This window comes from Corapipo altera, unplaced genomic scaffold, assembly GCF_003945725.1.
Source record: "Corapipo altera isolate COAL_440 unplaced genomic scaffold, ASM394572v1 1b, whole genome shotgun sequence".
Lineage (NCBI taxonomy): Eukaryota > Metazoa > Chordata > Aves > Passeriformes > Pipridae > Corapipo > Corapipo altera.
In genome coordinates, this window is record NW_020884881.1 from 15,846,869 (window position 1) to 15,873,672 (window position 26,804).

Genomic DNA, 26,804 nt, shown 5'->3' on the forward strand with positions numbered 1-26,804 from the left:
TGCCTTTACAGGGTGCTCAAATACACAGGAATCCAGCCTGCTTCAGGCAAGTTGACAGTGTAAATTTATACCACTTCTCACCAGCCCTAAACTGAAAACAGATGATTTCCTCATGGTTACTCTGCTGGAGTCCTTACAGGGCTAGAAAATTTTGGGAACAGGACAGGAATTAAGATGTTGCAGTCTTAAAGCAACTTCTACTGCTATAGCTAATTTTGACAGGCTAAGATTTATTTTTTTTTTTTTAAGAATGACAACAACAAGAGAAAAACTAGATTTCATTTATTTTATCAAAAAACTATAGGAAGATAGCAATACTAGAGATCACACAGTATGAAAAGAAAATGTTCCTGAGCTTACAAACTGCATATTCTAATGTACACAGTTCCTAAAACATACATTAGAAATAACCAAAAGATTGACTTAATTTGGAGATTAAATAAATAGACAATAGCTTTTCTTACAGGTGATCTTGCAGCTTTAGTTTTGCTACCAAAAAATAAAAATAATCCCAACAAAAAAGAACAGCTGGAGAACAAGCCACCAATCCCCAAGAAGTGCATAAACACAACTGAACTGGTGACCATGACAATGCCAACAAAGCAAAGCAAAGGCAGAAGCTGGGCTGGTTTAGGTTCCCTAAGAAATTGAAAATAGCTTTTTCTCTTTTTCCAATTTGGCAATTTTCAGCCAAACTCATAGAAACAGCAAAAAGAGTTTTAAAAGTGACACAGTGTCCCTTTAAGCTAATTCACTTACGGCAATCCAAATGCACTGTGCATATGTAAATATAAAATACTGTTCAAGGCTCTGAACTGGAAACTGGATACATGGATTTACTTCAAATAAATACAAAATGCTGTTGCCTCCCAGAACACAAATTAACGGATCTTTATTTATGGCAGAAGATAACACACATATCCTTCGAGAACAGCAGCTTTATTCCAGCACTGGTGATAACATTCACTGCCTCGGGACAAGGCAGATGCTGAGCTCAGGTACAACTGCCACAACTGTTATCTTTTAAACTTGCAATATTTAAATCAAACTGGGCATGAACATCAACAGACAGAAAGAGGAGCCCGCCCTGTGCCCCGGGCGCGGGCGAGGCCACAGTAAGGAATCCATTTCTTGCCGCAGCCGCTCTCTCCATCCTGCAGTGACAGGGCGGGCTGCCGACTGCAGCGGATTAAGGAGCTGGAGACTGCAGATTCCATCCACATGGAATGCACCGCTGGCTCGAGCTACATGCAAGAGAAAGCACTAATGACTCCAAACGATGCAAGATCATCTGGAGTTTGCTAACATGAAAGCTCCACATTCCATTTTAAATAAAAAAATAATCATTAGAGATGTGGCATGATAAAAGCTGATTAGATTCAGCATTTATCCAAGTGCGTGAATACAGGTGAGCTTGGTCACATCAAATACTTTCAAATCTAAGCATACTTTCTCCTACTCATTAAGCAATATATAGTCTCTATTTCAAAGTGTATCTCTGTATTGGAGATTACAAAACTCACACAGCATTTCCAGTAGCCCACGCTCTTCACCCATCTGTGATACTGATTTGGGCTAGTAGTGTATAAAATGTCATTTTCTACCAAAGGGCCAGATCTTCACTGCAAATGCAACTGTGCTTGTTAATGAGCAACCTGTATTATCCTTTGAAGTGCTAGTAATTAACATGGAATTTAAGGCATTTGCTAACATTAAGTAAACAATTACATGCTGGGCACCTTATAAAGGTAATTAGCTGACCTATGATACATAGCTAGCATCCAGTTATGGAGCATCCATTTATGGAGCAACATTGTTCTGCCTGACCCTGTCAACTTTTACATGACTTGTAAGCAATATGCAAGTTTTACGAGATTTTAATCCATGAGAATAAAGCACTTGGATCATCCCCGGAGCACGGACCTTGGCTGTAACTCCACTCCTAACCCCCTTTAACTATTGTTTTGAAGCCAAGCAAAACTTAGCATATGTTACGAACAGATCGAGACAACTTTAAAATGATCAGGAAAAAAAAAAAAGGATTCAAGCAGCTGAAGAACAGCACGTTTCTCAGCCTTTACATTCAAGAACATCTTACAAATGTCTACTGGAAATGGGAATACTCACCCCTAGTCTAACTTCACTGAAGTTAACATTTTTGCAACCAGAAAATACAGGCCTAGTATCTTAGAAGTCTGTCACTAGATAAAAAAGTCACAGTATGTAAAAACTTAATGGAAACCAGTTGTGAATATACATCAATTTCCAGGGTACTTTTGCACCTAACAGATAACTTGAGCATATCTCCACAATGCATCAACCTTGTTAGACAATGGGCTGCTCTCCCTATCTTTTGCTATCTATTTTCAAACTGTAGTCAGCAATTTGTTTCAGCCATGACTGCCAAATTTCTGCAATGAAAACAAACAGCAAATGTTACCACCAACAATCCCGTATTTACAAATCCTCTGCAGAAATGCACTCCTCCTATAGCATCCTAACTAAAAATCAGAACAGAACTGAAAAAACTTCTAGATAACAGAACATCAGCTAAAAAGTTCCAAGCTTTACACCTGGGATCTGCTAACACCAATTACTTCACTCACATGGAGTTCCATGGACATTTTATAATTCGCATTCCTGTGAACCTTCATTTGCACACTGGCTGTCCTTAATCCCTCTCTCTGGTGCCATAAAGGTTACTGCTGAGTTCTTGAAGCTTTTCTTTATACAACAAAAAAGCAAAAGAACTGTCAGCTATGATTTAGGATTCAAATCGAATGCCTCCTGACTTCTCAAGGTATAGAAAACATGTAACATCACTTCATCCCCCTGCAATCAGCTCCTGAAGGGCTGTGGCTGTGAGCTCACATTCGAATGTCAGAGGTAAGCTGAATGTGAGTCAGCAGTGCCCTGGCAGCCAGGAGGGCCAATCATGTCTTGGGGGGCATGAGGCACAGCATCTCCAGCCGGGTGAGGGAGGGGATTGTCCTGCTCTGCTCTGGGGCAGCCTCACCTTGAATTTTGTGTGCAGTTTTGGACACTGCAATGTAAGAAAGATATTAAGCCATTAGAGAGTGTCCAAAGGAGGGCAACAAAGATGGTGAAGGACCTGGAGAGGAAGCTGTATGAGGAGTAGCTGAGGGCACTTGGTCTGTTCAGCCTGGAGAAGAGAAGACTGAGGGGAGACCTCGTTGCAGTTACAACTTCCCTGGGAGGGGAAGAGGGGCAGGTACTGATCTCTTCACTCTTGAGACCAGTGACAGGACTCAAGGAAATGGCATGAGGCTGAGTCAGGGGAGGTTTTGGTTGGATATGAGGAAAGTTTTTCACTGAGAGGGTGCTTGGGCACTGAAACAGGCTTCCCATGGAAGTGGTCACAACACCAAACCTGAAAGAGCTGAAGACAACGCTCTCAGGTGCATGGTGTGACTCTTGGGGTGTCCTGCACAGAACCAGAAGTTGGACTTGATGATCCTGATGAGTCCCTTCCAACTCAACATATTCTAGGATTCTGTGAATATGCAAATCAAGGTACATTTTAGAGTTTTCTTGGCATACATTTTACTGCTTCCTACACAACAGTTCTAAAAAAATCTATTTTTAATCCCTGTTATCAGTTTTGTATTTGCCTGAAACACTACAATCTCTTTCTTTGGCTAATGCCATTTCAATTACAAACACAATGCCTTGTTTTCACAATCCTTATTTACATTAGATGTAAGAATACTTGAATATATGCATGAAAGAAGAGTCTTCTTAAAACACATTTAAAAGAGAACAAAGTATTTGTGACTTTGGATACCCGAACTCAGTTGAGATAACCTCTGCAACACACAGCTCCACATTTACAGACAGTTCTGATCCTCTTTTTGGATGGGCTAAGACCATCAGCAGAGTCTGAAGTCAGATCTATTGAACCTGCAGCACAGATAAACACAAGTAAGAAAGTTTTAAAGACAGACCTAGACCATGCCTGGTATTCGAACATCTTCTAACATTTGACACAGATAAAAGGGTGTGAAGCTATACTCAAACTCTACTAACACCCTTGTTACCACTATTGTACAACATCCGGCATACACAACAGAATCCGAAACTCAAACTCAAGCCTTGTTCCCTCACATCTGTATCCATATAGATCAGCTGAGAGTGCAGCCAGCCTTGACTGTCAGTGTTACAGACACCACGTAGAGGAGGAGGAGTTTTAAGGATTCCAGATCAATTTGGCAGTGTCCTGGGTTAAGCCCAGCTGGCAATGAAACACCACACAGCCACTTGCTCACTCCCACCCCCACCCCAGTGGAACAGGGAGGAGAATCAAGAGTAGAACTTCTAGGCTGAGATAAAGACCTTCTAATAATGGAAAAAAAATATTATAATAGCAATACTAGAAATTATAATAAAGAGAAAAATACAAACACAAGTGATGCAGAACACAATTGCTCACCTCATCCAGACCCCACCCCTGAACCCCAATCAGCCCCTTCTGGGCAACTCCCCAGTTTCTATACTGGGCATGACATTCCATGGCATGGAATATCCCTTTGGTCATTTCAGGTCACCTGTCTGCACTTCCTCCCATCTTTTTAATAATTTTTTTGTGTACCTCCTCGCTGTCAGAGCATGAGACACAAAAAAGTCCTTGACTTAGGATAACCACGACTTAGCAGCAAACAAAACATCAGTGTTTCATCTCATACACAGTCCAAAACACAGCACTGTACCAGCTACTGAGAAGAAATTAACTCTATCCCAGCTGAAACCAGGACAGTCACATCATCTGTTCCACAGGACCTGCATCCTGAGGCCTTCAGACACCAGAATGCAGAGACAAACCTGTGGTGCCTTACACTGCTGAGCTGTTACAGCTGCCTTAGTAACTATCACTAGCAGATTAATTAGAAAGTAGTTTATCTGAAGTGCCTATTTGAATAAAGGGAAGCTTTATTTAATAGTAGCCTGACCATTCCTTTGAGCATTTCTGGGACAAACCTTCAAAATCATTTGCCTCATCAGACAATCCAACCACAGTCCCTGCTGTGAGCTAAGAGTGCTGAGGGAGGCAATGCATTAGAGATGAAGGCAAAAGCTTCTGGGTGTAATCTTCTTTGCACAACACATCACAAGCAATGACTGTTCTGAAATCCAGAGATGTGTTAGGGAGGGCAGTGCCTGAGCTGAAATGCTATGATGTTTGAAATGCTACCATCAGTCAGGCTGCAATAAAACCCACCAGCACTTGCCCTCCCACAATAACCCTGTTAAAATGTGCAGACCTTTCATCTGGTAGTCAAAGGTCAGCTCTTCTCCAGCCTTGATGGTTCGGGTGGAAAACAGTGCTATTCGAGGAAGACGTAAGTCGAGGTTGTCAATAAACACGTTGAAGACTTGAAGATTTGGATCACACTGCAAGCAAAAGTGAATGCAGCTTCTGTTAAGAAAAATTAACACTAAATTTTGCTGAAGTGTTTAAGCAAACCAAGGTCACAGGAAAGATTTAGGAGGGAAAATGGTATTTCTCCCCTCTAGATAACTAAGAAAGCACAGGAATTTTCATTTGTGCCCCTACCAATGAAATGCAGCACAACACCACATCCTGCCCTGCTACAAAATAACATCAATTCCTGTCATCTTTGACTCCTTGCTAATTTTATTAAGGACATGTCACAGGTTAGGTATTTAGGTTACTTGGAGAAAACACACCAAATCAACTCCATTTGGTTGTCTAGAATCAGCTGATTCAGTGACAAGCCAGTCCTACCCAAATGTCCACTTCAGGCAGCATCTCACTCCTGGAGTTTTGTAGGCAGTCTCAGTCCAAGTAAGGTCAAGTATTCCATTCTATTTATTATGTCATCTGACTGACTAGCATGAAACTACTCCAGAAAAACTGCAAATATGGTAAGAAAATGTTTACAATAGGAGAAGATATTTCTGGCAAAATTAGGATAATTTTCCAAATTCTTAGTATACAAAACAAGGTCTTACGCTGTGATTCACAAAGTGGGACACATTTCCATATCGAGCTGCATCTACTGTAAATTCATCTGAGTCATAATCCAAATCAAACAAGTATGTATTTCCCTGGTTGTCATAGAGCTGGCCTCGCCTCTCTGCTTCCTCACTTGTAATCACCTGAAAAAAAAAAAAAAAAAGAGAAAAAAAGAAACCTACATCGTATTATTAACTATTACTAAATTAAAACAGAAATCAGAATCAAGTTAGGAAAAAAGCTTTACTTAGTCAAAAATACCACATTCAGTTTTTGATGTTGAAATAGCATTCCATCTCAAATGAATGAAGAATACATACACACAGCTAAACTAATTAGTGACTGAGGCTTCTCTGGATGCAATTTGTCTACAGCTGATACACAGCACTACTTCATCTCAGGGAAAAAGCCATCTGAGTACCTTCTACTAAGAGGTGTGATGAAAATACTATCAACTGTGTCCACCTAAATTTTCTATATACACACATTTTTCATTAGACCTAGAAAGCCTCTTTTACTTAAAATCAAGTTTCAGCTCTCTCCCTTTGCACAGACAAAGATCAACAGGTATCAGTCTTTAAAACCCAGGCCAGGTGTTCCTTTCCTCCGTCCCCAGAAGCATTTTTTCCTGCTATTTTTGACTGCAATGGAAGATTTTAGTCATAACAACTCAGACAGGCCCATCACTTCACAAAGCTCGATCTATGCAATTAGGTGAGCTTGTCACTTTTGACAGAAGAAACAGCTCAAACTACTTCATCTGTAGCCTGTTACCTTAAATGTATTCTGTTTATTATGATTTCAGCAAAGAAATCATAATCTGGCAGCAAGACAGATACAAAATGTGATGGAATTGAATTATAAAGCCCTCTAAAATCTTTCTGACAGATGAGATTTGAGAACTCCTTTGGCAGCTGGAAGTAGATTCAGGTGAAAGGGTAAATACATTTTTTCCTTTAAGCAACAAAGTTACATAATCACCCTTCTGCATTAACCCCTCCACAGAGATATTTGGAATGTCTGGTAGGAACACAAGAAGTTAGAAGATTTGGGGCATGGAGGAAATACAAATGAGACCATAAACCTTTGTACAAAGGGACAGAAGGAAATATTTTGAGTCAACACAGCAGCAAGGTAGATTTGCAGTAGAAATGTAACACACTGGATCACAGAGGCTGCCAGAAGCTGCTGGTGCAAAGAGCCCTGAAGTAGAGCAGAGGCTGAACCACAGAAACACAGGGCAATACAAGATCTCAAGAGTAACTCAAGGTCTGTATTTTATAATATAAAAGTTCTCTTTGAAATAGTATGAAATTTAATAAACAGATAATGTCCATACTACAAGAGTTATTCTTGCTTTAATCAAAAGTAATAAATACGCTTGGAAATACTACCTTAAAAGTTCAGACAAAATAGAAAAGGAACTGACAGACTGTGCAGGGAGTTTCATAACAACTGTGCCTCAGGAACATAAAAAACTACAATAAGATGATCAGGAAAGAATGAAGATTATGACTGCCATAAAAGAAATGGAGGATTTGCCTTTAGAAATACTATTAGGACACGTATCTAAAATAATTCTTCAGCAGTATATGGGATAAGTATTCTCTTTACAGTCGACCTTTTACAACTGCTCTGGAACGAAGGAATGTTCTGGACAATATAATTTTGCTGGCGACTTGAATGTCTATTTCTCTTTCTACTCAAAAGCAGACTGATCTATTATATAATAAACCCACAGAATATCCTGAGTTGGGAAGGGTACCACCAGGATTACAGAAGTCCAACTCCTGGCCCTTTGCAGATCACCTCAAGAATCCCAGCATGTGCCTGAGACCATTGTCCAAACACTCCTTGAACTCTGTCAGACCTGGTGCCGTGACCATTTCTCTGTTCAAGTGTCCAACCACCCTCAGGGTGAAGAAGTCAAGAAGTGTTAAAACTGAGAGAAAGTTCAAAGACTTTATCTAACATTTCCTTTATTGTATGTAATTCATCTAAGGAGATACATACCTCTCCAACATACTCCATCACAAAACTGTTGGTTTTAATTTTCTGGAGGGTTTTTACTCCCCAGCCGCGGCCATTGTTGGTTCTGAAGATGCAAAGGGAATATGGTGTACCTTTCTGCACTATCCTATTAGGGCAGTCAGGCCCACACCTACAATAGGAATTGCACTCATAGATGGGCAAGCCAGGCTGGATTTTTAACTTCTTACGTTTATTGTAAGCCAAAATAAACCCAGCCTCCTTTGGACAGCACTTCTCAGCAGGGCAGTCAGCACATTCACAGCCAGTCGTTATTCCATTGAGCACATTTATCCCCGGAGCAGGTTTATACTCATTAATGTAGTAGAAGTCTAACGGAGGGCCTTCAAGATCCACAGTGTTTTCTACCAGGATCATTGCTTTGTGATTCTTTTTCCTGTTGAGTTCTTCTTTCCATCTCTGCAGGGCTATTCTTTGCTTGGCCTTCTTTACAACGTAATCTGCAATGGCAGGTTTCAAAGCTTTAATGTGGTTTCTCACTTTCAGTGCTTTGCCTTCTCTCACCCGAGACAAGTATTCATTCTTGTCACTAAGAAAGTTCTGAAGAAGCAATGGGCAGTTCAGGTGCTTCTCAGGTTCCCAAGTGTTTGAAGATTCTGGCCATCCTTTCCATTTCACAAGATAGTATTCTTTGCCCTTGAAACACAGAAATAGATATAGATTTAGCCACAGTTCCTTTTGCTGCAATCCAGCATCACAGGGCACACAGACAAACAAAAGAGATCTGGAGTTAAGGATCAAGCACACAGTGCAGAGAGCCTTGATGTCCCCATAACAATTACAACTGGGGAAAAAGAGAAAAATCAGGTTTTCTGTTTGCAAATTAAGGACAATTTTGCATACTTTACATATCGTCTCTAGGGACAAAGAAATCAAAAGGTGGGATGAATTCTGATCCCTAACAGCATACCTGGAGGAGGAGGCTAATTTGTCAAGGCAGGTGGCACGTTATGCTAACTTGCTGAATGACTCATATGCACAAACAGAATGTAGTTGTAACACATACAGAACAAAAAAAAATCCAAAATTTAGCAGAAAAGTCTAAACCCCATTGTTTGTTATATCAACCATCCTCCTAAAGCAGTAATGAGTTTGATACATGTAATACTATAGTTACAATGAAGCAGCATACATTTTGTACTTATTTTAAAAAGGCCAAATAACTGTAACAAGGTCAAATCCTGAGACTGAATTTTAAAGGAATCCAGTTACAGCACATGGCCCTAACTCTTCATCAAACAGACTGAAAGAGTCAAAAGAGAAATATAGATGGTTGTCTGCAAATAAAGGAGAGGCATCATAATTCATACCAAGCTACCACCTAAAGCATCAGCATCTTATTTAAATTCTAGATACACAAAGATGAAACATTTCATATTCTAACATTTCTGTAATTTCAGGAAAAGATCTTCCTTCCACATACTGAAAGCAGCAGTTTACACTGCTTTCAGTTTACAGCTCAAAGTTTAAAAGATATTTAATTTGACGACAGTAAAAGCTTTGTCCTCACTCCCTGTTGCTTTATATTATGAGCAAAACTACCTTTAGTTCACTCCCAAATTTCAGCTGAAAGAGTGATCAAATTGGTCTGTGTTTCTCTTACCTCTTCTACCTTGTAGTCACACAAATATTCCACCTCATAACTCTTTAGACTCCTGTTGGTGATTCCAATGGATTTACATCTGAGATTTTCCTTCCTACATAATTCTTGGAGGGTCTCAAGTGAAGCTAGACATGGCACATACCAGGCTACAATAAGAAAATTGGTAAAGAATCCTATTTAATGTCTCGGCTAAATCGAAATCATTATTGCCCTATCCCAGAGTCCCCACATTACCATTTGTGACAGCAGTCCACGAGTCTCTTGTACAGCAGTAGCGTCTCAAACTCAACCGTTCTCTAACGGTTGAAGTGAAACAGACCAATGATTCCCTCCCTGCACCTTTATTCTGCACAGTACATACATTTATAAAGAACAACAAATACTTTGGAGGACAGAGACTTCCACGGGCAAAAGCTGCACTAAGCGCCGAGCAATTTTCCTGCAATTACAGCATCCCATAACTGAAGCAAGGCAAGAGGGAAACCTCCATTCTTTAACAGACCGCCAAATTTCTGTAGCCAAGCGAAACGGAGCACTCGCGATGCAACCATGGAGACTGGAAGAGGAAGGAGAGACCCACGGCGCTCTTCCAGAAGGATCGCGGGTGCCCTGTCAGCCGGGCGGGTTTCAGGGGACGCAACGCCCCGCGGGGCGGCTCGGCGGGAGCGCCCGGGAAGCACCGGGATGCCGGGGTGGGATGGAGCGCAGCGCGGGAGCCGCGGGGCCGTGCCCGGGGCTCCGCGGGGCTCTGCCGGTCCCAGCGCCGGGAGCTCGGGAAGGCGGGAGGGGGCGGCGGTGCCTTTTCCGCGGCCGCGCCGGGACCCAGCGCCTCTCCCACCTCCCGCTCTCCTCCCACAGCGCCCCTGGGACAGCGGGTGGGGTCCTCAGGGAGGCAGGCAGACCCCCGGGGCAGCGGGCAGGACCCCCAGCCCTTCCCTCCGCGCCCCGCCGCGGGGCTGCGGGCGGGGGCGGTGCGGACGATCCTGACGGAACCGGGGAGCGGCAGCGGCTCGCAGCGCCCAGAGCGGGCGGGAGCCTCCCCTCGCGCCCTCGCTCGGTCCTCGCCGCCCCCCCCACCGCCCGGCGCGGGGCCGGCAGCGCCCCGGGTGGCCCCGACCCCGGCGCGCTCCCCCCTCACCTCCTCGCCAGCCCTCCATCTTGGGGGGGGCCGCGCTCGGGCCGCGCCGGCTCCGCCCCCCGCCGGAAGGGGGCGGGGCACAGAGCGCGGCCCTGGCGCGCGCGGGCCCCGCCCCTCCCCTCGCGCCTCATCCGTGAGGAGCTCCCGGCGGGACCCGGCCGGGAACGCGGTGAGACGGGGAGCACAACGGAGAGAGGCGGATTTGAAGCTCCCCCGGGTCCATCAGCGGCAAACCTGAAAGGAGGAACAGCGGAGAAGCGGTTCATGCACTTGTGGGGAAAAAAAAAAAAGTTACGCCATGATCGCAGCGCCCTCTTCAAATGCGGTGTTTCCTATTCATGTGGCTTTCGAAGAATCCATCACTTTGGAAAACACCTCAGAGGTCATCGAGTCCAACCTGTGACCCAACACCACCTTGTCAACCAGACCAGGGCACTGAGTGCCACATCCAGTCTTTGGTGGTGACTGCACTACCTCCCTGGGCAGCCCATTCCAATGTCTTATCACCCTTTCTGTGAAGAAATTCTTCCTAATGTCCGACCTAAACCTGCCCTGGCACAGCTTAAGACTGTGTCCTTTTGTCCTGTCACTGGTTTTCTGGGAGAAGAGCCCGAACCTGTAGAGAAGTTCGCTCCAAACCCCGCAAACCCACACCCAACCAAACAGTGCCTCGGTGTCTCTTCATGCGTATTTATAAGGCTGTGGAGCTCCACTGCCCCTACATTCCCAGACTCTGGCTTTTCCAAGATCCCTTTTAGAAGTTTTCACAGAGGAACCAGTGAACTGCAGGCCTGTCAGTCTCACTTCAGCAGTAAAATTATGGAGATTATTCTGAGAGGCATTATAAAACACCTGGAGGACAGTGCAGTCACTGGTCCCAGTCAGCACAGCTTCATGAAAATCTTGCTGGACAAACTCAATTTCCTTTTACAACACCCAGTTACCAGGGGAATTCAGTTGGTGTTACATCTTTGGATTTCAGTAACGCTTTCGATACTGTCTCACAACAGTATCCTTCTGGATACAGCTGAATAACCATGTTACACAACGGGCTAGCAACTGGGTCAGAGCTTGGACACAAAGTTACAGTGAAGGGGATGACATCAGGTTGACATCCAGACACTTGTGGGGTTCCACAGGGCTCCATCCTCGGGCCCAGGGAGGTGGTCCCAGCAGCAAGCGTGTTGGAGATCAGAGAATGTTTAGACAACGCTTTCAGACATATGGAGTGAGTTTTGAGGTTACTCTGTGCAGAGCCAGGAGTTGGACTGATGATCCTTGTGGATCCCCTTGAATTCAGGATATTTTACAATTCTATGAACTATTCACTCATTTTCCAGAGCCAGGGATAAGGCAGGCCTAATTTTTTTTCCCTTTTCTTACAGACTACTATGCCATACAGTATCTATTGCTTTTGTGAGATAGGAAGAATATTGAAATACAAGATAATTTGAGAAGCTTGTATTAAAAGAGATAATTGAACACAGGTCTCCTCAAATCCATACAGGTAGCCCTACCCTAGTTTTTATCTCATTTTGAGGGTCTTTGTGACATTTTTAGTATTTTACAACACCTGGCTGTCAGCTTGAACTGTTGCCCCTTAACTGCACATTAGGCTGAGACCCTCAAATCCCGTAACTACACTTGCCTGCTCCATCTCCTTACTGAAAAATCCTGCAGCTTATGCCCAAATATATGGCATACAGGTTGGAACAGTGCCACGCAGAATGGAGAATGCTAAGTCTGCATTAAAAAAAAATGTATTTTAATAACACATAAATAAGCACATTTAACTCTTACACATATTTTTCAGGTAATACCACAAAACCATTTTACAGTTACTCCAGAAAAAAGCCAACAAAACAACAGCTCAATAGGCCATCATGAATAGACACCACCTTCATGGTTTTGGGCAACATCAACACCTCACAGAATTTCAGTTACAATCTGGCGCAGTTATCAGAGAGTGGATTTTCACCAGTTGGGTACAGGACCTGAAAAGTACCTGAAAGGAGAAATCTTCAGACTGTGTATGTAATATGCTTGTTGCTGAACCACAGGTACAAGCATTTTTGCTTTGCATTTTTTAAATCAACTGCTGATAATTCAACGATCTGCTGTCTCCATGTCTTGATTAACATACTGCACCACGCTTTCCACTCCAAACAGACTTGGTGGCAAATTAATGTGTTACTCGAGTTTATTACAGTCCTCTAAGAATCAAAAGACATCCCAGAGAGTCATTGCTTTGGCAGAGAAGGAAGTAAGAGACAAAAATCAACTCAGAAAAATGTTGCCTTTCACAACAGGCTACGATGCCACTTCAACAGTGATGATTTCACACTTCCCAGTATCTTGATCAGTGCAGGTAACGTGCAAGGACCCATCCCTAGGTAAAAGAGAGGGGTATGTTTAGGACTCAACACAACACTCAGGATGCCACTGCATATTCCAGAGAGAATAAACAACAGTCTTCACACCAACGAAAGGAAGAAAGATCAGCATCAAAATATCCAGGGAAGACAATATTTCAACAGAGATGAAAGTGGTTTATAAAATTAAGTTTAGTGAGTGTTTAGATACGGATTTCTTGCTCTTATGGCATCTATCTTCTCTACATATGCTGAAACAGACTCAGGAATGTGTTTAAATACTGTAATTGAGTTTATTTAGTACAGGTTTATAAATAGAATATGTGTAATATTATTCAAAATATTCATTGTGAGAACTGAGTAACAGCAACAGACTGATAAGAACATCAAAGCGTGAGAACTTGACTTTTAAAAAAAGTGTAAGTAGCCTTTAAATTCCAAGGATCTTCTTCAACAAGGAAAACCCTTATTTTGAAAATCCAGTAATTAAGAGACAGTAGTGAATCCCACTTCAGCTAGACACAGACACACAAAATATTCAGACAGAAATAAATGTGCTCCACTGAACTTTCTCTCCCTTTTTCACCTGTTACTTAAACCTCCTTTAAAATAACGCCGTTTTTCTGCATGACAGAGTTGCATCTATAATCCCTGGGATGCTTTTCTTACCAGTGCTAAGTGCAAATCTCTGCATGACAAACAAGGTATTTTAGGTGAGTTCTATTAACAGGCTTTATTAACATGTGATAGCCGTTGTAAATAAAATTAAGTATTTTGAACTGAAATAACAAGTGGGGGTTCAGTTTTCAGCAACATCTACACAACTTGTGTACCATTTAGGAAAATAATATGAAATTCAGGGCAGCCCTGAGAAGACAAAGATGCCTTGACTACTTAGAATTCCACCTTCAGATATCTTTATAAACTATTTAGACTATTTCAAATGAGCCCAAGCACTCCTACTAAGGCCTGTCATCCCCATTCTGCCATAAAACATACCTTCACACAAACTTCATACTTTCCTACAAAAAGTCCCCAGGTGACCATGTAAAAAGTAGATTTTTCAGTCCTGATCTCCTGTGGCACTGTCTCTCTACTTAAATCTGCCTCTGAAGGGACAGAGCCCCAGGTTTTCCCTGTAAATGCTGCAATGCTTCATGGATTCCTTTGCAACTAAAAAAGACAAAATATCCTTCAGTTTTTCCCAAGAGTGTGAGCAGAACTACCCAAGCCCCTTCCATGGGAAGTTTGAGATCCTGACTGCTCTCAAGCATGGTTAAACTGATCAACAGCTCAGAAGTTGCTAAAAATAACCTATACAACTGTGTTAAGATTTATTTCTTTAGAAATCAAACAATGAAAACACCGAAGGTACGGCAGAAAACCCACATTCCTACAGAGTTTGCCCCTGCCAGGACTGTACAGCCCTGTAAGCAATGAAATGCTGAAATTTCTCAATACAAAATTAAACATTCTGTACAAGGAGCAAAGACTGCTCGTCACAAGTGGGACTCAGCAAGGTAAACGGTAGAGCAATAAGTATTTTGGGTACCTTTTCATAGTGAGAACAGTGAGTATATCATGTAGGCCATCCTCCTTTTTATCTAAATCCTGGAGTACAATCTATTAAAAAAAAAAAAAAAAAAAAGAAGTTAAATTATAATCAAGTTCTCCAAACTCCTGTGCAGCAGTTTAATGGAAGTGACACAACAGCTCTGATGTGAAATTCATTCTGTTTAGCAACTTGTACTGGTAACTCCAAATCGAAGCATGCCCCAGTGGACTTCCTTCTGTAGTGCCAATTTATGTATTTTTAGCTATTTGTACTATTGTTTCTGTGCTTTTGTTTCAGGATCTATCACTGAGATAGCTGGAGACCTACCACTGCCACAGCCTACAGTAAGAGCTGAGCATCTTCCTTCACTTAGGATCAGTTCTGTAATTATTAGGTAACATCCTTTCCCTATCCCTCTAAAGATATTTGGGCAGGACTAAGGTAGAATAACTATTTTCTCAGATATTCCATCAATTTCAGACACATCTGCCCCCTCCCCAATGCTTTCCAAGGAAAGCACATCATGACTGTTTTAAACAAGTTGTGTTCTCTCTCTGTAAGTTGACTCCTGAGTAAGATCTTTAAATCCTCACTTGATATAACCACATCATCTTACAATTGTGAAAAATCAAATTTAATATGTAATACCAAGATCCTATCCAATCTAAGAAGATCAAAAAGTAATCAGCAGTACACACACTAGCCACATCATTACGTCAAGCACTTTTATATTTCAAATGCTGGAGATCTGTGCCCTACTGGAATGACTGGAATCTCTCATCCCAGTTGAGTTTACTACAGTAGTGCCAAACATCAAGCCCTGCCATGTATTCAGGAATGAAAAAGGGAAACTTCAGTTTCTTCAATACTTTGCATGTAGAGAAGAACGACTGAAGACTGATGCCCAGAGAGATGCAAGTTTTCTAACAAGTTTTGGTACAGGTAGGATTGGTTTCCATTTTTTTTTTCAGATCCAACAGATTTTCCAGTGGTTGCTATTAAAAGTGCACGAGTGTGTACATACTCACCTGTGCAAATTTATCTTCTTCGTTCATGGGACCTTTCCCCAGTGACTCATACAGTTCAAGGCACACAGAAGAAATGTTTCCAGGGGCATGCAGGGTGTGCTGCCTTCGAGCTGGCAGTGGTGTCCCTGATGGAAATAGCACTGTGAATTTGTCAGCCCCTGACTCGTCTACTCCCTTTAAAAAGAAAAAAAGAGTTCATGCCTTTCTCTCAGTGCTTCACTGAGCTGGAATTGTCACAACAATGCACCACAAGAAAAAATATCCAACATTCATTCCCTCTGCCACATTTACCATCACAACAAGTTAAAAAAAAAAAAAATTGACATTCCTATAAAGTAAAAGTCCAGCTATTACAACATAGAAAAGATACAATCTATCTCCCCTTAAAAATCAAGCCATTTTTCCTGTCATTTTTCTGTCAATGAATCCAAGTTACCACATGCTACTGACCTATGGACAATCTGTAGAAGTAATAAAACAATACTGTCTCTCTAACATCAATCATTAGTGCTATATATTCACTGCACCTGTAAAATTTTCTAATATTCTAATTTTAGTCTTACCTTTAGAAGAATATCTTTGGCAGAACACTCAATAAGTGCTTCTTCTTCTAACAAGGTATTCTCTTTTCCTAGCAGAATTCCTGCCTCTATGGCTGCACCAATGGGAATAACTTCATCTGGAGGAATTGAATTCAGTAACTCCACAGTGGGGAAAATGTCTTTGATCAGCTGCTGTAGCTTTGGGATTCGAGCAGACCCACCACACAGAACTACCTGGAAAACATGACATAACAATTTCAAATCTTTCTGCTGTCAAATAAAACAGACAGGTCACAACCTGCAGTACAAAACCACAAACTGCTCTGGGATAATTAAGTATCTGTAGTTGTTACAACAAAAACTGATGTAATCTCTGGTTGACTTCTGATACTTTTGCATTTGAAATGAAAGGAAATATGGTGTCTTGAAAATGTGTTTCTTACAGCAAGAATCAGCTAGATGATGTAACGTTTTTTGAAACTGAGAAATTCATCACAAAAATAGCATCAGGTTGGAAGAGACTTCCAGAGATGATTTAGTCCAACCTCCTTGCCAGAACAGGCAGAGTTACAACCTGCTCAGGACATCACCTCCACAGATACATATTCCACAGATTCCGTGGGCCCTTATTTAAGCATTTGATTTCCCTCACACTACAAATTCCTTTCTTGGAATCTAAAATTTCCCCATGCTGTAACCTGTGCTGCTTGCCACTCACCCTCCCATCACGCACCTGTAGGAAGAAGCAATTCAGGTTTTGTCCTTAAGTCCAAGTCCTATTACAGTGACTTTGTTGAAATCAGCCTGATATGGAAACAAAGCTAATTCCTACTTTTTCTCATGTAAAACATAACTTAAGAGTTGCAAATCAGGTTCATTTATTTTTACATTTAAAGTGTTTCCCCCCCAAAGCATTGAGGCCTGAGAGCCTAAAAGACCACCTAAAAAATACTGCCACTAGAAAACAAAAGCTGTTTTCTGAACAGTGGCCTGGGATGCTTCATTATCCACCAGGAAAACTGAGATGTGACACAGCAAACACTAATTAAGAGTCTGAAATAGCATTAAGTGTCATTAAAAGCACCAGCCAGCTTCTTCAGAAGTGTCAGCAAACCCCATGCAATGCTCAGTGAAGGCAGCAGCAAGTCCATACACTGAACTTAAGGAAGGTATTCCTCAGCTCTACCAAGAGTTACACAAACACACAAAACAGAGACCAATCATCTCCACTTATTCAATATGCAGCAATAAAATGCACCATTGAATTTGACTCTACCTTATACTTAACTTCAAGTAACTGATATCAAAGTAAATGTAGGAGTTCTAAAGATCTTGATAGACTTTGTTGGATCCCAGTAAAAATGCTTAAACATACCATGAAATACTCTCAGTCTGCAAGGAAAACAGGTCCTGTAAATACTGGTTTTGGGGAGCTAAGCACACTACAGACAAGTGACTTCTATTATTACCTTATTAATATCATCTGCTGTAAATCCAACTTGCTGCAAGAGGTTTTTAATGGCTTCTACACATTTACTAAAAAGTGAAGAACAGATAAGCTCAAACCTGGCCCTAGGAAAGAAAAACACAAAAAAAAACATTCAAGAAGGGTCATCTCATCTATTAGAGACAAATACCTGAAATGGAAGAACAATCGTTTTTAGGATATTCTTTGGTTCTCCAGCTGTACCTGGTATTTAAGGATTAAAAAAATATCTTATTTCCAATTATTAATCCTGAAGTGATTTTGTTGTTGTGAAAATTCCACCACTAACACCTACGTGGAATGCACATTCATTCTTCTTCAGTGTACTCTAGAGAAAAAACAGTATTGTCTCAACAAAACCCAGCATTGCTGTCTTGACTCATATGTGAAAAAATAAAGCAGCAAACATCCTGGAACCATTTCATCACCTTTAAAATGGACACAAAGACTCCATTTGGAAATTTCGGAAATCAAGCTGTGTCCTGATTTGCACACGGAATAGGTTAAGCAAATTAAAAAACAAACTTGTGCTTGCTTTCATCTCTTTCAAGCCTGAAGAAGTGGTTTTACTCTGTAGGAACACAGTAAGTCAAAGTCTGCAGCACTAGTCCACAGGATTAGCATCCTTATCCAAAAGAGAGCCAACCCAAGTTACACAATACTGCTTCCCAAGCTTGAAAACATGCTGTGCTTTATTGTAGCAGCTCCAACTTCTGCAGCAGTGGATGCACAGCTCTGGAATGGAAAAGTCTATTTTATTTTGCTAAAGCTGCTACAGTCTGGAAGAGCAATCAAAGTCAGCTAAACATCTAAATAAGTATCATCCCAAGGGAAAAGAGACTTAAGAGTAGGACAGAGCAGTACAAACAGAGAACATTTTTCTACTCCAGCTGTCACTGAGGCAGCATCAACTTCCATGACACCTATCATTCTGGAGCTCATTTAGATGAAGAGTTAAAAAAGTCTTCTTTTCTTTAGGGAAGATACAACAACAAAATCACTAAGGGGGAAGAAACAGCCACCTTGCTTCATTACAGTATTTATTCCCCTTCAATCAACAACCACACTCCAGAGATGGGGTCTCCTTGTGCCTTTTTCACTTTATTTTCTAACCATTAGGGCAACACTCTGTTACTGCCCTAACTATACAGATTGCAGCACAACAGAACCATCAGTATGAAACAAAGCAAGCTGGCCTTCTGTCTTCTGTTTCCAAAATAAATGCCACCGGAAATCAAAGCTTATTGAACTTCCTAAATATCACCTAGGAAGATTTCAAGAACTGCTTCACATAAAGGCAGTAGCTTCAAGATTTGCCTTACCTGGACACGTTACAATCAAAATCCAATCCATCATACAACGAATCTACAAAACAGTTTGCACTTCCCAGGGTTGATAGAGAGTGTTTTGCAATATCAGCACTGTTCATTAACTTCATCATGGCTCTGGGGTTTCCTCTAATATCATGTTTACAAGACCTGTATTAAAAAAAAAAAAAAAACAGAAGATACCAGTTTAGAAAGGCAGGAATTTGACTGATAATGGTAACCTTCTGAAAGGAAAAACAGTTTAGAGCTATTAAACTCTTTCTGCAAACATTTTAGTATTAACTACAATGCCACTATTGAAAGCTTGCCAAGAAAAAGTATCTGTTTCAAATTCAACTAGAGAGCACAGCGAGGAGGCACCCTGAACTCGGGCATTAGTGTTTATCATACAGATTAAAGTCTCTCTGCACAATTTCTCAGATGAACAAATTCTGCAAATGGCTGCAAGGAACAGCAAGAAAAGGTCTGCAAGTTACTGATTTTTAACCACAGATTAAGAAGAAACAGAACAGTGACCATTAGACATGTCAGCAAAATAGTTAAGTTTTATCCAAAAAGTCTTTTTGTGGCAGTATGCAACTGATCATCTCAAGACCACTGAGCTAGTGGTTATGTGCTGGTTCATCACAGGATGGCGTGACACACAGACTCCAGCCTGATGACCCAAGTCCCTCCACAGGCTTCCACACCAAGAAAACTAAACAAAACCACACAGTCAGTTCCCTGACACCCAAAAAGCTTGTGACTGAAAGTATGGAAGCAGCCTGTAGTCACACACATCACTCAAAACACAGCAGAGTTCACAGCTGAGCCGTTATAGTTCAACACCAACTCCAGGCAACATCCACACAAACCCAAGCATTTCCCAGTCTTCCTCCTCAGCCCTCAACAAGTGACTGTTCCTTTAATATCCTTATTTGAGCCATTTCTCTCACAGACAGTCTGCTAGATTTTATTTATTTTTTTTTTCTTTTTTGGAAATCAAGCACTAGATAATGAAGTTCCTGTCCTGGGAATATGCTTGGAATTCAAAACTTACCTCTGAAATTCAGAAGCTAAGTGTTGTGCCAGAGCTTCTGTGAAGCAAACTCCACCAATGCTGTCATCCGTGTTTGTAGCAAGCACACGATATATCCCACTGTTTACTTCTATGACTGTGATAGAAAGTGATGTCCCACCAAGTTTATAAACCAACACATTGCTGCAATGTTAAAAAAAATATTGAAAGTAGCATGAATAAGCCAGCAAAAAAGATGTTAATTTTGACACACTGTCTATAAAGATTACCACCAAATAATGTACCGCAGGTTTTAATCAGTTTTCTCAAGATAATTTGATTTAGGGTGTTTGTGTTTAATGCATCTCAGTAGTCCTGACTGCTTGACAACGTGCTCTAAAGAACAAAATTAGTCTGTTCCATACAGTGAGAGCAGCCAAGGTTTCTCCTTCAGCAGGACTGAGAACTAACGTAACTTTCAATGTTACAGGCAAGAAGTATATGAGAAGGGTAAAAAGGGTTGCATTTTTCTTCAAGCCAATCAGTTCATTAAAGAGAAAGTAAGACTCTGGGCACAAATCTACAAAGACAATTCTAAAAATATAAAAACCAAACCAAAAGGATTTAAAATACTACAGAATTACAAATGGTTATTGGCTTTATTGAGAGAAAAAAAAAAACAACCAACCAAGTCTGAAATCGTTAATTTTGTATTGACTGCTAAGGCAACACAGCATCCCCTCATTTAAGATTTCTTGGGATTTAAGTACAGCAGCTTAAATTTAAGAAGTAAAATATTAGAATTTTACCTTTTCCCAGTGGGTGAATCCTGGCCAATTCCATAAGCAAGGAGAGCTGCAGATGGTTCATGGATTAATCTCATAACATTAAACCCAGCAGCTGCAGCTGCTTCCCTGCGATAAAGCACAGCAGCATTTCATTTTCCTTTAATGGTTTCACTATAGTCACACACTATTAACATTTCACCTGAACTCAGAACTTGGTTACAGCATGGTATTAGCAAAGCCAAGTGACTGGAAAAGGAAGGCACTAAGTTCAATTGCTATTGTGTTCTTGAGGTAGTTGGATCTGCTGTGTGCTTATTGTCCATGAAAACTCTCATACAGCAGCCTACATAGCCCATAAAAACTGCAAAACCTTCAACTAAAAGATTAAAACCCCTACCCTCAATCAAACTTGGTAACTTATCTTCAGGTGTGGTATTAAAAGCCCTCGATACATTATTTCAACAGGTAACATGCTAAAGAAACCACTTTGCTTCAAAAGGAAGTTACTGCGCCTCACTTGTAACACTTTCTTTACATGTTTTCTTGAAACTTCAGTAACCCTGGCACTGCCCTGCAACTTGTTTCCTGCACTTTGAAATTATTTTGAAACTGTTTTACCAGAGCAATAGAATGCTTCATTATAAATGCTGCAAATACCCAGGTCACTCATGTTTTACGACCAACTTTTAGGTGCATTTTAAGTGTTTCATGACAGTTAAACATAAGGGCTTCCACAAAGCAGAAATACTACTACCACATATCAGCATCTACTACAGAACAGCAGATGCTGCCAATTATGCTCAGCTTCAAGCATACTTGTATTTTCATACAGAGGAACTGTAACAGCAGAATTGATTCCAAAGAGACTTTCCAAATAGAATAGTGGTGTATTTTCCACATCTGAACTCTGACAAAAGAGTCCTCAGCAAGTCATGTAACACCATTTGGTTTGGTAAATATGAAGGAAGGGAAATTAAGGAGGGTGAGAAACTATTTCAAAGTTTCAAAGGTGACACTGAAGATCCTGATCTGAAATGATGTTCTGTCCTTGATGATACCAAAACTCCCTCTCACTATAAATGATTCAGAATGTCCTTTTGGTTACATCAGTGAATTCCACGAAAAATTTCTAAACCCAGGATTTAATCTCCTGCTTTAATATTTTCCCCATCCAAGTAACATCCCAATATCTTGACAGTCACAAGCTGAAGTCCAGCAGGAGAACTGCCACTGCTGATCTTCCAGCCTGTCTTCTTTAGGTACGTTAAGTAACAGAAAAATCTTAATCCTCTTACCCAAGGGCATTTTTCTGATTCTCTCCAAAATCAAATGGTACAGTGACAACAACATCGTTTACATCTGAACCCAACGCAGACTGAGCAGTTTCTGTTTATAAACACAGGCAGAACATGTTATTAAAAGCATAAAAAACGAATATACTGCATCTTAAAAATACGAGGACAGCTTAAAAAGCTAAAATGTGTTATGATTTCGATTATTACATACCTTTCATTTTACTGAAAATCAGTTTTGCCACATCTTCTGGGTTAATAAGTTTATTATCTATTTCATATTGAAGTTTTCCATTCTTCTCAATTATCTGTAAGGAAAACCAACACACCTTTGTTAGATACACAATATGGTTAATAAAAAACCATAACATTTAATTTAGTTCCGGTTCAAAGTAAAAAGAACTGGACTGTGTAAATACTCTCTGCATTAGTACTCTATTACAAGGAAATAAATGCTTCCAAGATGCTTATCAAAGATTACAAAAAGACCTGGATTATCTGACATACACAACAGTGACACTCAAGGACTTAAAGACTCCAGACTTCCTTTTTCTATTAAGTTTTCCTTAGTACAAAAGCAATGTTTAGAACAAAAGTGCTTGCCTGGTTACATCCCACAAGAAAAAGCCCAACAATTTATAAAAGCACACTAATACAAACAGCCAAAACCCAGAGAAAAACTTGCTCCTTCTTTATGAATGTATTTGCCAGGATACTTTTTCTCTTGTTTTGCAAAATTTTCTAATAACAAACACAGCATTAATCAAATTAAATTTGCATTTAAATCGAGTGGTTAAGCATTTTTGTCACAAAGTGCTGTAACCTGAGCACCTTCTACCAGCACTAAGAAAACCCACAATGCTACTACCCAAATATATTAAGATTCATCCCTTTAGAGAATGCCCAAGAGATAGGTAAGAATTTTTCTGTTGGACTACGTCATGCTGGCAGATCTCAGAACATGGTTATCTACTAGATGATAAAAAGAGAAACACAGCAGCAAGTGGACCTCATATGAAGAGGTGATCATTAGAGAACACAGACATGAATGGTACAAACAAGGACAAGCATAAAGTTATATAAGTTACTCTGGGAACAGCAGAAATCCCAGATCATACTCACAGAGCACTTGCTTTCTGCAATATATTTCTCTGCCTGTGGGTCACCAGCACTGTCCAGACAAATTCAAAATAACAAGATAAATCATTTGCTCAAGGGTAATTCCACAAATTCACCTTGCTCATATTCCTTATAAACATCTCCAATATATCAAACTACACTTCCACCAAAATTTCCGTTTCCACCCTACAGATGCATTTATACAGTCAAAATAAAAACAACAGTTTTGACTTTCAATCTTCTTTCCATAACTTATGATTGAAATAATACCTACTAGTTAGGGAAAGGGGAAAACACAACCCAACACATTGTTTCAACCTGCTATCCCCAGTGACCACTATAAAAGATCTCAATAAAGTTATGACATGAAAAGTGCTGGGAAATACATCAGAACGGACAGCATGAAGGGGCTGTAATACACAGCTGGGTCATCACTCAAAAGTTCTGATACATGTCTGATGTCAGATCTAACCCACCAACCAACCAGAACAACACAAGTTTTGTTCTAGTCACTGTAATTGCCAGTGCAAGCCATCGCAGTTCCACTGACTGAGGAATCACAACAGTGTCTTTCACTATTACAATAAAAGTTTCATGCAAACAAAGCCACAGTGGATTTTACACGCAGAAAAACAACCCAGTAACAAGACATTTTAGTTAAGAAATTTAAGTATATATAAAAAAAGCATATGTGCAACTTGTTACTAAATTTCACAATTTGATTTTCACAGACAAATTCAGACCTAAAATACTACACACCTCTTTGTTTCTGGAATGAAATGTAGGTTAAGAAGTTAATAACATAAACCTGGCATAGTGGACAGTGTGCCTTCCACGTGCCCCACTACAGGGGGGTGGAACAAGAGGATCATTAAGGTCCCTTCCAACCCAAAGCATTGTGACTATGATAATAGAAGGATTTTTTTCAGAGATTAGATGCCAATACCAGGTTAAATTAAATACTGTCACAATACATTAAAATGCCTCCAGCATCAGCGCTGAGAGGTTTCACCGACCAGCTTTAACGGAGAAAACCAAACTTCTCACTGCTCCTTCCATACCCGTTCTCTTACCTTCGCCCGAGGATCTGCTTTACTTTCACTACGGTGTTCGAAATATTTCTGATCCTGCTCTGCTTTGCGGCTAAGCCAACCACCTGAATAAAAAAAAAAAAGTAAAAAAAATAAAGTTAAAAAAAAAAATTTAAAAAACATTTAAAAAAAGTGAGCAGCACGCAGAGCCCCCCTCCCTTCTCCCCTCAGCCTCACCTCTTCGCTCTCCGAGAACGCCACGACCGCGGGGGTGACCCGGTCCCCGGCGTCGTTGGCGACCACATCTGCGCGGCCATCCTGAGGGGAGAGACAGAAACACCCGTGAGCCGCCCCTCGGGGATTCGCCGCCCCGCCCCGGCCCGCCCCCTCCGACCGGCAGGGACCCCCAAGCAGCCCCGTCCCCCCCTCACCTTGTAGACGGCGGCGCAGGCACAGGTGGCCCCCAGATGAACGCCGATGGCCGCCATCGGCCCCACCCGCCCCGACCTGCACCGCGCGCGCCCGCCCCTAGCCAATCCCGCGCCGCACCGCCCCCCCGTCACCGGCGGGACAGCCAATGAGAAAAGCAAGGGGAGCGCGTCACCGCGCATAGCAACGGGGGGCAGACTCTGCTGGGGAGGAGAGGGTGTTTTGGCGGGAAGCGGCGCTGAGGGGCGGGAGGTCCGTGAGCGGTTCTTTGACGCCGGCACACCTAGAGTGGGGGAAAATCGAGGTGGAAGTGGAGAAGTTAGAAAATAGAGGCATTAAAATAGAGATTAAAGGGGAGAAAGCAGCAGCTGTATCATGTACATGCTGCAGCGCGTGTGTTTTATCTCCGTGGCACCTCTTGTTATTTAAATGCAGGCAACGGAGTGCATGGAGACGTTGTAAATCACAGAATCACAAGGTCAGTTAGGTGGGAAAAGACCTCTGAGATCATCGAATCCAACCTATGACTGAAAAACACCCTGTCAACCAGACCAGGGCACTGAGTGCCACATCCAGTCTTTCCTCAACACCTGTAGGAATAGTGACTCCACCAATGCCCTGTGCATTGCATTCCAGTGTCTAATCATCCTGTGCATTGCATTCCAGTGTCTAATCATCCTGTGCTTTGCATTCCAGTGTCTAATCATCCTGAGCATTGCATTCCAGTGTCTAATCACCTGTTCTGTGAAGGAATTCCTCCTAATGTCCAACCTTTCTATATTATGGAAATATTTTTGTGTCCAGTGCTTCAGGTCGAGCTGAAGCACTGGTTTTGTATCATCTAACGAGGCATGACTGGTGTCTGAAAGCAAAGCTCGGTGTCTCACAATGTTGCACTGCTATTGGAAAAATACACCCTCAATACCACAGGAGAAGGGGGAAAAAAAAGAAAAAAGGAAATTATTTCTGCATTTCTATTTTCAGCCCTGGGGAAATCAGCACCATTTGCACAGAACATCACACATCCTAGCCAGAGCTATCATGCTGAAGGCTCCTCAGATTTTGTGTGTTCCTGCAAAGGGCGCTGCAAAGTTACCAGAGAGCAGGTCACCCAATGTTTGCAGCCTCACACTGTACAGATGACAGCATGTGTGCAGATTTGGGTGCTCATTTGCATCTCATTTCCACAGGGAGTCGAAATACCCTGCTGGACCATCTCACTGCATCATTCTCAAGATTGTCCTTATCCTCCTTTATATATCATATGTTGAAGGTTAAAGCAATGAATTAAGGTCACATAGAGGTGAAATGAGTTAGTTGGAGTCACAATGGGATTTTGTGTCCCAAAATGGATCCTGGCTTTCTTAAGTCACAGAACGATCTTCCTTTGGGTTACTGAGCTTGCTGAAGTCTGACCACAGGCTGGAGCTCAGATGCCAGCAGTCTGTGCTCGGGAGATGATGGCAGTGTTGATAAAGGTGAAGCTTATACAACTGGAAACAATACCTTTGTAGTTTGTCCAAATTGTAGCTCCTTTCTGTGTCCTCTTGTAAATGGAGGACTTAAAGAGAAAAGAGGTAGAGGTGAGCATGAGAGACCTGTGGGGACTAGAAAAAGGTATTGTAGAAGAAAGGCATGATAAAAGTGATGCTTTTGACAAAAGAAAAGATGAGGAGAATCTGGGAAGAGACACTGAAGACAGGAGGATAAAGCAGAATAGAAGTCTATGGTACGGAAACCAAGAATATTTTTCCCATGCTTTCACCCAAATCCTAATACCATTTGCACCATTTATGGCAATACACTGGTATTTAGAACCTAAGCCAGTATGTGTAATCTGTGCATTAAAAAGGGCTTGTGGCCACACTGGTAACATCTACTCAGGTACATTCACAGTTATTTTCCAGTTGTTGTTATGCCATGGACATAGAGAAGTTCTGCTTATCTTAACTAAAGCGATTGATGTTCCTTCCAGGTGTAAAAAGCCTGAGTGAAGCAGGCAAGAAATGCCTTAGCTGAGGTTTGTGGGAGGAAGTATTGTTTGTTGAGTAG

At 41.4% G+C, this 26,804-nt stretch overlaps 2 protein-coding genes across 2 annotated transcripts; both read right to left on the reverse strand.

Annotated features, from left to right (window-relative positions):
• Positions 1-265: 265 nt before the first annotated feature.
• Positions 266-10,863, reverse strand: SUV39H2 (suppressor of variegation 3-9 homolog 2). The gene is made up of 7 exons (XM_027639636.1): positions 10,786-10,863; positions 9,648-9,793; positions 8,009-8,680; positions 5,992-6,138; positions 5,280-5,409; positions 3,806-3,921; positions 266-1,244 (listed from the first exon to the last, which is right to left on the reverse strand). The coding sequence occupies exons 1-6, from the start codon at positions 10,802-10,804 to the stop codon at positions 3,812-3,814; spliced, it is 1,224 nt and encodes a 407-aa protein (XP_027495437.1). The 5' UTR covers positions 10,805-10,863; the 3' UTR covers positions 266-1,244; positions 3,806-3,811.
• A 1,666-nt stretch (positions 10,864-12,529) lies between these two features.
• Positions 12,530-24,856, reverse strand: HSPA14 (heat shock protein family A (Hsp70) member 14). Its single transcript, XM_027639920.1, has 14 exons — positions 24,755-24,856; positions 24,561-24,641; positions 24,366-24,448; positions 23,296-23,344; positions 22,388-22,481; positions 22,177-22,267; positions 20,903-21,007; positions 20,136-20,297; positions 19,091-19,246; positions 17,752-17,854; positions 16,304-16,516; positions 15,741-15,914; positions 14,710-14,780; positions 12,530-13,174 (listed from the first exon to the last, which is right to left on the reverse strand). Exons 1-14 carry the CDS (start codon positions 24,809-24,811, stop codon positions 13,096-13,098), a joined length of 1,518 nt encoding a protein of 505 aa, XP_027495721.1. The 5' UTR covers positions 24,812-24,856; the 3' UTR covers positions 12,530-13,095.
• Positions 24,857-26,804: the final 1,948 nt, after the last annotated feature.

What these genes read in the sequence shown, in the direction of transcription:
- SUV39H2 (XM_027639636.1), bottom strand. An exon ending in GTGACTACAAGGTAGAAGAG is followed by an intron (nt 8,681 to 9,647) that starts GTAAGAGAAACA and finishes CTGTGTTTCAAG; the next exon opens with GGCAAAGAATACTATCTTGT. An exon ending in CTTTGACTACCAGATGAAAG is followed by an intron (nt 3,922 to 5,279) that starts GTCTGCACATTT and finishes TCTGTGCTGCAG; the next exon opens with GTTCAATAGATCTGACTTCA.
- HSPA14 (XM_027639920.1), bottom strand. Translation starts at nt 24,811, where the DNA reads ATGGCGGCCATCGGCGTTCATCTGGGGGCCACCTGTGCCTGCGCCGCC. An exon ending in TTAGCTTCTGAATTTCAGAG is followed by an intron (nt 19,247 to 20,135) that starts GTAAGTTTTGAA and finishes TTTTTAATACAG; the next exon opens with GTCTTGTAAACATGATATTA. An exon ending in ACTGTTCTCACTATGAAAAG is followed by an intron (nt 13,175 to 14,709) that starts GTACCCAAAATA and finishes TCTTTTACCTAG; the next exon opens with GGATGGGTCCTTGCACGTTA.